The following is a 13,764-nucleotide window of genomic DNA, read 5'->3' as shown; positions in this document are numbered from 1 at the left end:
ATTATATTATATTATATTATATTATATTATATTATATTGTATTGTATTGTATTGTATTGTATTGTATTGTATTGTATTGTATTGTATTGTATTGTATTGTATTGTATTGTTTTGTATTATATTATATTATTTTGTATTGTATTGTATTGTATTGTATTGTATTGCATTGCATTGCATTGCATTGCATTGTATTGTATTGTATTGTATTGCATTGTATTGTATTATATTGTATTATATTATATTAATATAAAAATTAATATAATATAATAACATACTATAACAAGTTTTCTCCCGATTTTCTCTAGTATGAAAAAAATTTTTCTATTCTCCGACTATAATTTTTCCGACTCGACTATACTGTTTCTGTTCTTCCCTTCTTAGGAAGAATCTCCTTGTGCCCATTTTTAGTAGCTTGAACGAATTACGATTGCCTCGAACGACACAATGGAATTTATTTAGAACAGAAAACGCGCGACTCTTTTCGTTCAACCCAAAATTTCAATTCAATTATCACAACGTAATTTTTCACAAATGGGACACACCTCCCTCCCAACGCTGTACGTTGATCGTAGTATCGTGATTTACTCACCTTTGCAGTTTGAGGCTCGATGTCGGTAAGCCTTTGAGCGCGAGGCCTTTCTTGTGCCGGTCCTGGCATCCTTTGCAGCCTCTCCGTGGACGAGGACGAGGAGGACGAGGATCCAGGCCTCTGGCCTGGTTTGCCACGCGCCAGGATGACGGCAGGATTCTCACTTCCCTCTCGATTGAACCATTCTTCCTCTTTCCACGTTCCTCTGCGCAAACAATTTCCACGGTGTGCTCAGAAAAGTGTTTTGGCGAAAATATTATTAACCACGCACGTCAAGAATATTTGGCCCAAAATTGCAATATTTTCGCAGTTTTAAGTATATAATCCACTGAAATATAATCCAGGCAAAACGAATTTAATAAATTAACATTTAATAAAATGAAATTAATAAATTAACATTTAATATAATAAAATTAATAAATTAACATTTGATAAAATAAAATTAATAAATTTATTACATGCGACTGATTGTGGCTGGCTTAATGCAACTATTCATGACTAATTATATCTGCTAACTGAAATTTATGAAATGTAAAATATAAACCAAATAATATTACTATCCGATGGCCTGGTAAAAAATGTACCTACTTTGATAAAATACTTTTTTTCCTCGAATATACAAGTTGTATGTAAAAACGTTAAATAATTTTCCTTGGTGTCTAAATCTAATATGAACATAAGATTCAAGTCTCTTTCTTTACAACAAGTCTCTAAAATTTAACGTACGATTTTTTTATTGTTTCATTAAATACAGTGAGACACAAATAATTGCATATTATTAAATTATTACGTTCTTGAACTTTTGTGTTCAATAAAAAAAAAACATCGTACGTCAAATTTGGGGAGATCGTTGTAAATGGGAAATTTCAATCTTTAAATCGACAACAGATTCAGTTATGAAAAAAATTTTTCAATGTCTTTACGCGCTACGATAATTTGTAGCATTTTTAAAGAAAGGAAATGAATATCTTCACATTCTGATTTTCACTGCACCGAAATAAAAATATCACGGTGCATTGCAAATGTTTCAAAACAATGTTTCTGGTTAATTTTTCTACAGTTTCTTTTTCACAAAGTTACAATATATCTTCGTCTAAGCATCGACAATTTTTAGATGCAGCAAGTACTCGCTGCGCAGACCTCTTTGCCCACGCGCCAGAGACATTCTTCAACTTCATACCTTTCACAATCCAAATCAATCAAGAACTTTCTAATCGTCCCTCGAATCGTTATAAAAAAAAAAAAACCCTATTCTGACAATTCTCACAGGCGTAGAATCTCGCGAATTACATTTTTCGTACAACGTTGCAGCGAATCGAGGACCGAGGAAAAGAAAAAAAAAAAAAAAAAAAGAGATCGAACACGGAGAGTTGAAGAGAAAAGGCTCGGGGCGAAGGAACGAACAAAGAAAAGTGAAAATATAACGATGGTAATTAATTTTTACGGTTCGGCCGCCGTGTGGCGATCTTATCTGCGAATCGGGAACGCACGGAGGCGGATGAAAGTCTCGCGGACGCTCGGCCGCGAGTAAAACGCGATTATTTGACGCACCTGAAGGCAGTCAGGTGAATTTGCTGTGCGAAAATCCGACGGCCTTGCCACGGCCTGCACACGTACATAGATGCAACGTCTTGAACTTTAATCGAGCGAAAGCTTGGGCTGTTCCGATCCACGCCCAAGAATGATCGATTTTGTTCCTCGAAGCTCAAAAATTTTGTCCCTTTCGTTTCAAATTATTATCATCTCGCCTGATATTTCGATATACAGTTAATATTCAGATAGTAATGATTTTGTGACAGAAAAAAAAAAAAGAAAAAAAATTGCACAACAATTGGGCTCGTTCCAAAATTTAAAAAACGCGCCGTTTGTTTTTATTTTAAGACGTTTTCATGGTATGCAGATGGAGATATTTTCAATACGTTATCGCAGCGTGTAAAAACATTGAAAAATTTTTTTTATGACTGAATCTATAATAGATTTGAAGATCGAAGCGACCCTATTTTGATGTACGATTTTCGCCATTTTATTGAACTTTGAATATCAGTGTTAAACAGCAAAAATTCAAGAAATCATAACATTTAATCCCAATATTCAAAGTTTCATAAACTGCCAAAAAAAAAAAAAAAAAATCAAGTATTCGGAGGTCGTTATATAAATATGACCTCAATCTTTCAATCTTTAAATCCATTATAGATTCAGTCATAAAAAACAAAAGAAAAAAAAATGACAATATATTGCATTTTTGAAATAAAGAAAAGTATCTTCGCGATGTAAAAACATTTTAGAATAAAATAAACGATACATTTTGAAAGTAGAGGCTTCAAGCTGTAAGATGTATCCAGGTTTATTGTTGCACAAATTTTTCGTTTTTTCTGAGAAAATTAAAAAAGTTGACATTATTGGTAATCGAGTGTATCTAATAAGCGTTAACGTATTGGATATTAAAAAAATATTTAAAAGAGAAAAAAAAAATGTTCAAAGGATGTGGGATCTCCATTCGACGAATGACACGATATTCCGCGAGAAGCGTGCAATTAAAACCACCTACAGGAAGTGTTATGCGATTACCATTGATCTGTATAGTTACTTTCCAAACTAATTAAGAGAACGACTTGAAAGTAAAACGGAGCACGTTGAAAAATCTAATTCATCTATTACGTTCGAAGAGAAAACCATTGTAAGTCGCATTTTCACGATTTTTACGAGATATTGGACCGTTGAACAGCCTACTGAATTTTCAATTAACATAACCTCTAAAAAAAAAAAAAGAAAAAAAAAGGAAACGTGAAATTAAAAATCATAATTCGACGTTAAAATCGATCTATCATACAGATTACAGATGAACGATGTCTCTCGTTCGACGGGTAATTAACAGAAGCTCTTTCACTGGCTGGCGTTTTTCGTGCTAAAGAGAACATCCGGTTGCACGTTCACGAGTAAAACTGATGGTTAACTGCTCCTTCTTATTTTTCTCTCATTTTTTTTCTTTTTCTTTTTACTTTAGCTAAGAACGCGTAACAGTGATACAGTCGCGAAATGACGAAAAGAAAAGTACGAATAAAAAATGTACGCAACATCCGTTACCGCGTGTGTGAGAACGCTTAAATATTCGCGGGCAAAAGAAGGTTAGGTCGAGTCGATTAAAAATGGCGTCTAAACAAAAACAAAAAAGACGATTTATCGCACCATCCGATCCCAACTGTAACTGTTTCTCATCTTGTTATGATTATTTGAAGGATTCGAACTGTAATTTACATTGCGTGCGAGATAAAGGAAAGTTTCATGTGTTCCTTTATTAGTAAACCTCGATCGATAAATTCGAATCCCTAGAAGTTAATTCGATCCACATGTGTTTGGGCTTCGGTGCCTCGCGAGTCAAAACTGGCGAGTGTCCATTCGTTATTTCTATTTAAAAGGAAAAAGAAAAAAAGAAAAAAGAGGAAATGACTTGTCTCATTCACTATAAAAAAATAAATGAAAATGAATAGAAACGAGAAAGTAATGCCATCTACAAGCTAGATCTTATTACTGATAGTTTAAAAACAAAGTAACGAACCGTTGCAAAGTTAACCTAACTTTATGCAACAGTGGTTTCCTCAATGACCGGACAATCGAAAATAAATAACGTAATATAAATAAAAGTACGAAATGAACTGAGAAACTAACACAGAGAATCGCTAAAATGACTTTGGCAACCTCGACGCCGCTTCGTAAAAACGCAACGTTCAAGGCGATATCGTCTCGAGACGACGCGCTTAATACGTGCGCGCGTGAACCACACGCGATCAAACTAAATAATTTTACAAACTCGTTGACACGTCCCTTGATAAAGCTCAACGAGCTTGATAGAGCGAAGTGAAGGTGGTGTTTTTCAGCAGGGAGAAGAGATTACGCCATTCCGATAACTTCACTGTGCCAAGGTTACTATCTCGAAGCGCGTGCTGCACCGCAGCATGGGAATGCTGGTGATGTATCCGAACCTTTTTCTTTCACGAATTCTCCCGCCTTCCCGCCGGTATTGTTATTCTTCTGTCGTGATGTTACAGCACGCGCAACCACATCCATTGCTTAATTACAAGCTGCGCGGATTGTTTTTCTCTCTATTCCGGTTGTGCAACGTGCCACGTACAATGAGAACTTAATTAAGCATCGTGCACATGAGACGCCCTTATCGCATTACACGCACTTGAATTCCTATTTTGCGTAGCTCACAGATATGTGTATATTCGAACACTTGTAGAAACGTTCCACGAATATATATATTTAAGCACGTAACACCAAGTACATATTTCGGAATTTCGCGAACACTGTAACAATGGAAATGTCCTTGACGCACATTTAGTTTACAGTTTAAGGTTGACTAAAGTAGTAACTAGAGAAGTCATTATACAGGGTGGTCCAGCTAAGTATCTCCTTTTGCTATTTTTTGTTGTACAAAAACGTTTCATATTTTACAAGAATATTCAAAATAAATATAGATTAATTACAAAAAAGGAGAGAAATAACAATGGCCTTGAGATGGTCATGTAAGTAACTGATCATTGAAAAAAAATATCTCCAGCATTGCATTTATCTCTTGAGATGGTACACAACTTTGTCCTCAGAAGTTCCTTTTTACATCAAAAGCAGAAAATATTTAACTGGTCCACCTTGTGTAAACGAAGTCGTAAGGTGAAGAAAATATGAAATTACTCATTTCCTAAGTAAATATGCGTAAGAAACATTGACAAATGCATTACTCTATCATTAAAAATCTTCGAACATAATGTCTGACAATGATACAATTTACAAATCCAACGAATGCATGTTGAATGTAAACGAGATACTATCATATCAAACGAGCAAGATCAAATTTTCCTTACATCAGTTTAATTTCATTGCCAATTTACAATGCTAATCGTTTTACCCCGTCTCTCAGTGAAAATATCCCGAACGATATACGGCATTTACGTGAATTTTGAGGTTATAAAGACGTCCGATGATCCGCGACGTTTTTTCGAAAAGAAAAAGAATCGATTCTGCGTCGTATCGCGTAACACAGGGTTAAGTACAATGAACTTTGCGTGTGCGAAATTATATCGTGGCAACAGGCCACGCAAATAAGCATGTGCTTGAGACGTATTTACACGGTAGATCGGTCGGTTCACGTATCGCGATAAATATCCGTGTACGGAGAAGTAAACATAGAAACAGCTGGAATATCGGCTCTCACCTGAAATGACCCGCGCGAGGGCAAACAACGACGATTATGTCAGAGGTACGACAACGCGAATAATTCACTGCTGGCGCATCATAGAGACTAGGAAAGCCCTTTTACATCCTCTCCGCCATTTACTGCACCGTTACCCGCACACGCACGTTCGCGACGACCAGACGACAAGAAACAGAGAAACACGTAAAGAAAAGAGAGAGGGGGAACGCGCGTTTATGTTCTATCAACAATGAATTAACAATAAGAACGTATTTGTAGCATATTTCGCTAATAAGCGTGCTCGCACGAGTCAGGCACAACGTACGACGTAGGTAAGAGAACGTACATTTCGACTCGTTTCGCGCGCCTAATACGCGATCCGTACGCAATTTTTGCAATTTTACTAATTGCAAGAACGAGAAAAGATTGAAAATTTGGGTTGGATATTGGGCATATTTACGTAAGTAATATACACGCTAAGGAGAAGAAAAAAAATCATGCGAAAGGGAGAACGATCATTTTGATTGGTTTTGCGCGCCGATCGTACACGAGTGCAAATAAGGCCACGTAAGGGGCACCGAAACGGCACTTGCATACTAACGAGAGGGAAGCTTCTCTCTTCCCTTACCTAGCGGTGTAAGTATATTAATATACATCAAGCCGCGCGTGTGAGTACGCGCGTTACAACTGGGTGTGTATACGCGTTGTACGTACTTGCGTGAATATCACCACTCCCGTAGTTGAGGATCCCTGCTCGATGAAACAGAGACAGGGAACTCGGCGAAGAAGCGAGAAAGAGGTGGCCGTAGGTTCACCACGAAGAAAAACACACGTCTGCCGGAACGCGAGCCATGTTTGTCCCTGGCTAATTCACCGCGAGACTCGTAAACCAATACGGGTATTTTGTTGACAGTTCTGCTGTGGCATTGCCTTCGTTCTTCTCCACAGACTTCACCGGGTCCGCCGCGGGATTAACCTTCATTTACGAGCCACCGCGAAATACGTACGGTTTCCACGACTTTCCTGTCAATCCGACCTGCCTAACCTGATCCTCGCGTCTTGACTGGGCAGAAGAATGAATACTAGGCTTATTATGCGCAACTACACTTGCGCAGGACTCTATCGGCTGCGCTAACTTATGGCGGGAAGATTTCAATCCCGGCAAAGTGAAGTTTAACCTATTTCCTAATTTACGCAGTAAACTGTTCTATAAAAGTGCAAGATGTATCTAATGTTACGTGATAATTGACAAAAGATTCTAACAGACGCGATAATTTACGTTAAAACGATTTCGATTTGAATAAAACGAAACGTAGTTTTTTTTTAGCAAATTTTTTATAGTAGAATAAGTCGAATTAAACTACAATGATGTATTTAATATCATATGAAATTTATGTTATTAAATGTTATTATCGTATATATTTATATTTAAATATATTTAATTTTTCTATCGTAAAGACAAAAATTTATCGAGTATGAAAAATTATTTTAATTATTTTTAACGCCTAAGTATAATTATTACTTTAGAAGTATGTAATATGATATAATAAGTTATTTATAGTTTAGTAATATTCCACAATCATGAGATGTCTAATTAACGCTGAGAAACGTTATAATACATAATTTCCATGAATTAATCGTATTAATTTAATCATAATCGCTGTTTCAACCTCGTGCGAGTTTTCCACTTTTAACATGGAGAAACAATTTTCCTTGAACTTAACACTTAAGCTCTGTTTCACTACGTTTGTTAGAGCAATAGCAAGCACTTGACATAATTTATAATCGTAATCAAGTGCAATATAATTATTGTACAACATGTTTTGGTTAATATGTACTGTGAACTTTGTATAAAAATTGATCCGCTGCAATAAAACTATTTCGTTCAATATGATATTCATGAATTTTTCTTTATCGGAGAAAATTAGTCTATTCTGTAACGTGTAAAAATAAGAATTAATATAATACATATGGCATTAATTATTGTATAATTTACGAGCACTTATAATAAATCGGTATCTTTTTATATGATGTTACGTACCTTTAACAAAAATGATAAATACGTTTTCTGATAAAAAAAATTGACAAGATTCGTGTCGTTTTTATTTCGCATCAATGATAGACGATTACGTGTGAAATGTAAATCCAGTGTTTCCTGACAATTGCTACGTTCATTCTGACTGCACACTGTAGCGATTAGTGAATTTTTAAAAACAGTGTCTGCGACAACGAAGTTCCAAAATATTTCACGTGAGAACGATAAAATATCATTTACTGATTGCCCGTAATTAGTCAGTTGTATTGTATAATGCATCGGGTCATTTTTCAATAACGTGACATCTATATAACTATACTTCACTTTTCCGAATGAGGCGAATTTCGAGTTCCATTCTTCGAAATGTCGCAATATCTATTTCACATAAAACATATACATGTAAGAAAGAAAAATAGAGAATCAACGAAAGTTCAGTTGTGAAAAATGATTCGTATTTTTCTCAAATTTGAAAAATCTTTTAAGGTCGAAAATTACGGATGGATCGAGAACGATTGAAAGAACACGGCGAGGTTAAACAACAGACAAAAACCTGCTTCAAACGACTCAAATGAAAAGAATTTTGTTACGAAACAAATGAACACTAATCGTAACTATCACCGTTAATTCAACAAATTGTTGCACTAATACGAATACTGTGGTACAGCGTACTTTTTTGACAATATCCACGAGTAAATTCGTGTCCCATATAACGGTATCCATATTCGCAGATAAACTGATTTGAAACTACCGGTATTGTGGACCCTGACCTCTAGGTACGGACGATAACACTGAAAGGTTCTTCCCTATCGATAAAGGAACCTTTGCTGTGCAGAAATCAACAGTGGCATCCGAAGGTGGTGCGGTGTCGGTATACGAATTCTTTATGTTGTACCGCGGTGTACGTGCCTTAGCGGAAGTAAAAAAATCCATGTTTAGAAGGTGACAATAATTTCTTATGTTGTGATCGGCTGTGTTCGGTCGTTACCAAGCCATACCCGGACCGAGGCAGTGTCGTGTAACATTTTTTCGTGACGAATAACTAACAGAAGCATATCGAATGACAGAACACGGAGGGACAGACGAACCTAACCTCAATGAAGAACGTGCTACTCCACCGCGAAAGATTCGTCACCGGTAAGTTTCTGGATTTTTGTTTTTACGCTGGCCTCGGTATTTTTCATTGGAAATTATCCGAAAGTACGACGAAAAATTTCCATATACGAATAAGCGCTTAGACGTATATTCGGTATACATCGGTTGGTGACGCGTGTTACTTGGATACACCACACGCTTTTTAACAGCCAATCAAAATGCAGTATACGTCGCCTGACTCGTCAATCAACCAATCACGACAGTTTGTCAATTTTTTGATTGCCTTGTGTGAAAATCCATAGAGTTTGTTGCTGCTAAACATACGTAATTATCGTACAATACGAAAAGAAAATATGCCTCGTTCGATTCTTGTACGAAGCGTTGAGTTTTCGTAATAAATTTTTCAAAGAATAATACACGCCGCAACGTTAATACGTTTATTAAATAAGGGAGGAGACACTTCCGTGTCTACATACGTAGTGCTTCGCAAAGTTAAAATACGTTAATAGCTGACACGAATTCATCGATGACTAGTCGATTTATTTATAAACTAATTTTCTTATAATTCCATTTAATTATAACCTTGTAATTTGTATTCTTTCTTCTCCCTATCGAATTTATCTATATTCATTATTTGCAACGAACAATTTATGTCAGTATAAAGTAATAAGACAATTCCTATAATTTTTGTGTTTCCAAGAATCTCTTTTTTACTTTCCCAGAATTTTTCGTTTTTTATTTAGACCAATGTGCCGTCAAATTGAATGAAAAAAAAACCCCGCAAAAGAAAACATCAAAAATGCAACGAAGCAAATCGAATCGAAAATTTCTACTGAAAAGAAACAAACACGTGTGTAAATTGCAGAAGAAACAAACGTACCATATCAGTCGTAATACGCGCGTTATCGATTATGTAATAAAATGTGATACTTCACTTATCAATCGACACTACGTACGAATCATGCGATTTTAAATGAAATTTAAAGTCACGTGATCGGTAACCCTGAAAGTCAATTTTTTGTTGCGTCATTAAATACGATATCGTGCTAATTTATTAATTTTTTAGAGATCGTTCGATTAATCTACCTCTTAAATATTATTTTTAAATCGTTCAAGACAGTTGACTTCGATCATCATTGATCATAGATAATATACTCCAGTCAGTGGCAATGCTTCAAGGGAACATGATTAGTTATTTTTACAGAAATAAATCGACTTAGAAATGCTAAAGTAAATATTAAAATATCGCCTGTTAGAAATGAAAATATCTCAATAACATGTAGATGTATACATACGTGCAAATTGTCTTAGGACAGATGATACGCGCAAACGATTATACGCAAAGTCAAGTTTGAATCTCTCAAGTACATTTGAATTTGGCTAATTCTAGCCGTGACAAAGAAGAATAATTGGCAGGATAGCAAGTGAAAAAAAAAAAAAAATGAGTCGGAGTGAAAGAATGAAATTTGCTCATTAAAGAAAATGTTTCGTTTCCGAGGAGATGAAGTTTGTCAGATTTATCAAGTATACTTGAATTCGGCCAATTCTGTGAACGAAACGCAAAAACAAGTGAAAAATGTTGAACAAAATGTTTAAAGTGTCGTTTCCAAGAGAATAGACTTTGAGAAGACGTTTCGCTGCAAAATTGCCTCGGTGCACGGGTACTCCATAAATCTTTGAACTCGATTTTCTCGTAAACGAAGTACCTTGATAAAAAAATTTTATTGCACTCATTCTCTTTTGCTTATTCTCGCTTTACGTGGAACAACTCTCCTGTCAGTTGTTCTTCTCTGTCACGTCTAGAATTGATAGAATTGAAGTTCAAGCATACTTACATACTGAAATAAATTCTCAAACTTGATTTTCTAAACGAAGGCGTTGATGAACAAATTTCACCCCCTCTACTCGGTCGTACCGCGCGTTCTGAGACACCCTATAGATCGGGCATCTTGACCGTCACTGTTTGCGGAAGCACGCCCGAAGATTATGTCAAGTATATTCGCAATTATTATTGTCGATCATTTCTTTGCACGTGTTTCTTATGTTATCATGGCCGGTTGAATTATCAGTTTCATAAGACAATCGAATAGACTGTATATTTTAATAAATTTCGAAACGGGGTCGAAGGTCTTCCCTCCTCCTTCATTCCGTCCACGAAACTACTGATAATGTGTTAACAAAAAAAATTTCTTATTAATATTACCAACCGAGTAGCTGCCCTATTCACGCTGTATTAAATTATATTTATCAAACGTAATGTAGTCTCACAGACTCGAGAATACGAATAAAATTATTGAATTTGTTATTCAATATATGTACCTAACGATGCATGTTTTTGCTACTTATTAGCTGTAAGATTGTAATAAATACGATCTGAATTATGAAATATTCAATACGTTGGCACTTAGAATCGTTATAAGAAAATACACGTTATTATTTCCCAAGTTGAAAATCTTTTTACGAATCTTTTTATAACTCCCAGTGAAATCTACATTTAATGTACTTAAATTTTTATCAAATTTATTGGCGGTAAGAAGTAGTTTTCTCGATAACTTAAAGTAATTCTCTGTACAGGAATGTTTTGAAATAAAAAACGAGAAGACTCGAGAAAAGAAATTGAAAAAAAAACTTCAATACCTTGTTTCGGTGATTTCTAAAAAATTTATACGTGTTATGCGCAATTGTTACTCTGCAAGAAGCGAATTACGGAGAGAAGTTTCACCTGGAACGACGTTTTCTTAACCGCTTGCGCTGGCAACTGATTGCGGACCATAACGAGTGACCAAAACTCGTATACAATAATTCGTCGCTTTCTTTTTGTACTCGTCGGTATCGCTGGATAGAAATTGTTGAGAATAAATTTATTATTTGTCTTGCCTACTTTGTTTTACACAAATGTACTTAAAACTGAGAGAATATTGCAATTTCGGGACAAGAAATTCTCGACGTGCGTGGCACGTCATTTCAGCGCAAGAGGTTAAAACAAAAAAANTTTTAAAAAAAAAAAAAAAAAAAAAAAAAAAAAAAAAAAAAAAAAAAAGGAAAACAAACAATGAAAAAATTACAACGAGAAGATTTGTAACAATGGAGACCTCTCGTATTTATGTAGACGATTTGTATGTTACCGATAACCGGCCAGGCACGTACTCGATTAGTCCCCGATTCGTGACCTAATATCACACGATCCTCGAAGTCACGAACCGAACACGCGGCACTTGCGGTCATCTCGTTCGTCGATTATCTCCAACAGGCATTTCTCGTTTTCAGCTGATAAACAGGCAGCCTCTTCCCGTACGATCGAGTTAGCGTACACGTTTCTCGTTGAGTAAATCAATCGGCCGTTTGAACGCATGAAGTCAGAAGTGAACTTGAGCTTTGAACGCAAAGATTCTGACATTGCATACATACGTATGTATATATTATCAAATATTGTAAAGATCAAAGAGTTCGTGAATAGAATTTAATAGAGGGGGGGGGGGGGGGCAAATGAATTGTTTATTTTATTAACAAAAGAGCAACGATACAAATACACTAATACAACGAGTAAATTGTTAGAAAATTAGTAAGTAAACGTATTTGTGGGAAACCTTCGCTAAGTAGGTCAAAGAAGATTACTATCGATTTGAATCGATAACGAGAAAAATTATTCGTCGTAATGATTCCTTTTTTTTTTTTTTTTTCTATATGTCGTATAATGTAAAATAATGCCATGCATGAGACACGTTACATAACGTTACGTGAATACCAATTCACGAATGCGTATTAAATCGTGCATCCTACCTATACTTACATGCGTGGACGTCACCAGAACGTGCGAATAATGATAGACTCTCGCGTCCTTCCTCGCCGTAATGTCCACATCGATCTCACCACCGCGATATTATCTGAGATACTAGTATGTTTATGACAATTGGGATTCATTAAGACGTCGACAGTGGTATCGCTCAAAGAACGACGCCGTATAAATCAATAAATCAATTCAAAAAGAGCTGTCAGAAATCAACGAATCCGTCGAAAGAAGAAAAAAAGGAAGAAAATACAGGAAGATCCACAAAAATCGCGACATTTGACGATAATTAACAGGTAGCAAACAAGAATGAAATTTGTTTGGTTAAGGGGGTGCGAAAACGTGGAGAGACGTTTCAATAAGACGAACCCAGGCAATATACGAGTATAAATTCCAAGGGAAACATCAACTACGATTCGTCTCACTGATTTCGAAAGATAACGCTGATAAGGCTAGATAGCGTTGATAAGACTGACAACAGATTACAGAGGAACCACGGAAGAAAATAGTTCAGTTCTCCGATTGAATTCAAGGTGACTCAACCTAGGCGCAAAGGCAGAAAGAAAAACACACATATATATATATGTTTACGTCAGAAAACACCACAACAAACACTGAAAAATACGGAACAAAAAGTTGCCGTCGAACAGCTCACTAATAACTCGATGGAAGGTGTACCGCGAGGATGGTTACGTGAAAAGACGTGAAGAAAAAAGAAAGGAAAGGGGGCGAGACGACGAGAAGGAATCGAATCGCCCTTTGCAGCGAACTCCTTTCAGTTTAGAGTGACTCTCGGATGGAAAAATCCTCCGATCGATCGGAAACCGAAAAAAACGAAGAGCCTCGGGGGGCACGTGTATCGACGTGGTTTCGTGACCCGCGCGAAAGTTCCAATGTTCGGTCGCGATATCAGGAACGTCGGAATCGAGATCGCCTTGGTCGCGAAACAAACATCGTGTCATCGATGTCTGACGACCTCTGACCCCTTTCGTCCGGGTTTTCCCCCTTTCCTCCTTTCTCTCTCTCTCTCTCTCTCTCTCTCTCTCTCTCTCTCTCTCTCTCTCTCTCTC

The 13,764-nt window shown here is 36.3% G+C and overlaps 3 protein-coding genes and 1 long non-coding RNA gene across 10 annotated transcripts in view; 2 read left to right on the top strand and 2 right to left on the bottom strand.

The window, feature by feature from the left end:
- Positions 1 to 530: 530 nt before the first annotated feature.
- On the bottom strand, positions 531 to 12,338 carry LOC122534708. 4 transcript variants are annotated; one of them, XR_006307977.1, is made up of 2 exons: positions 12,055 to 12,338; positions 531 to 794 (listed from the first exon to the last, which is right to left on the bottom strand). XR_006307977.1 is itself a non-coding variant. In XM_043665609.1 (2 exons), exons 1-2 carry the CDS (start codon positions 12,130 to 12,132, stop codon positions 586 to 588), a joined length of 309 nt encoding a protein of 102 aa, XP_043521544.1. In that variant the 5' UTR covers positions 12,133 to 12,338; the 3' UTR covers positions 531 to 585. The 4 variants fall into 4 exon arrangements, 1 of the variants encoding a protein (XP_043521544.1); XR_006307976.1 differs by lacking the exon at positions 12,055 to 12,338 and adding an exon at positions 5,802 to 6,730; XR_006307975.1 differs by lacking the exon at positions 12,055 to 12,338 and adding an exon at positions 6,495 to 6,730.
- On the top strand, positions 4,349 to 7,104 carry LOC122534709. Its single transcript, XR_006307978.1, has 3 exons — positions 4,349 to 4,554; positions 5,108 to 5,110; positions 6,729 to 7,104. It is a non-coding gene; the product is annotated as an uncharacterized LOC122534709 (long non-coding RNA).
- Positions 7,297 to 11,462, bottom strand: LOC122534707. 2 transcript variants are annotated; one of them, XM_043665608.1, is made up of 3 exons: positions 10,743 to 11,462; positions 7,822 to 8,190; positions 7,297 to 7,714 (listed from the first exon to the last, which is right to left on the bottom strand). In XM_043665608.1, exons 2-3 carry the CDS (start codon positions 8,092 to 8,094, stop codon positions 7,391 to 7,393), a joined length of 597 nt encoding a protein of 198 aa, XP_043521543.1. In that variant the 5' UTR covers positions 8,095 to 8,190; positions 10,743 to 11,462; the 3' UTR covers positions 7,297 to 7,390. The 2 variants fall into 2 exon arrangements, with proteins under 2 accessions (XP_043521543.1, XP_043521542.1); XM_043665607.1 differs by lacking the exon at positions 10,743 to 11,462 and adding an exon at positions 8,485 to 8,636.
- LOC122534704 (acetyl-CoA carboxylase) overlaps positions 8,812 to 13,764 on the top strand; it is a 36,672-nt gene continuing 31,719 nt past the window's right edge. The window contains exon 1 of one of the 3 annotated variants that reach the window (XM_043665592.1): positions 8,812 to 8,949. In XM_043665592.1, coding sequence (XP_043521527.1) covers positions 8,910 to 8,949 — 40 coding nt within the window. In that variant the 5' untranslated portion in view covers positions 8,812 to 8,909. The remainder of the gene's footprint in view (positions 8,950 to 13,764) is intronic. The other 2 variants (XM_043665595.1, XM_043665601.1) reach the window with 2 other exon arrangements.

The sequence above is a fragment of the Frieseomelitta varia genome, unplaced genomic scaffold (genome assembly GCF_011392965.1).
Source record: "Frieseomelitta varia isolate USP_RPSP 00005682 unplaced genomic scaffold, Fvar_1.2 scaffold_628, whole genome shotgun sequence".
Lineage (NCBI taxonomy): Eukaryota > Metazoa > Arthropoda > Insecta > Hymenoptera > Apidae > Frieseomelitta > Frieseomelitta varia.
This window is presented reverse-complemented; position numbering and strand designations above follow the sequence as displayed.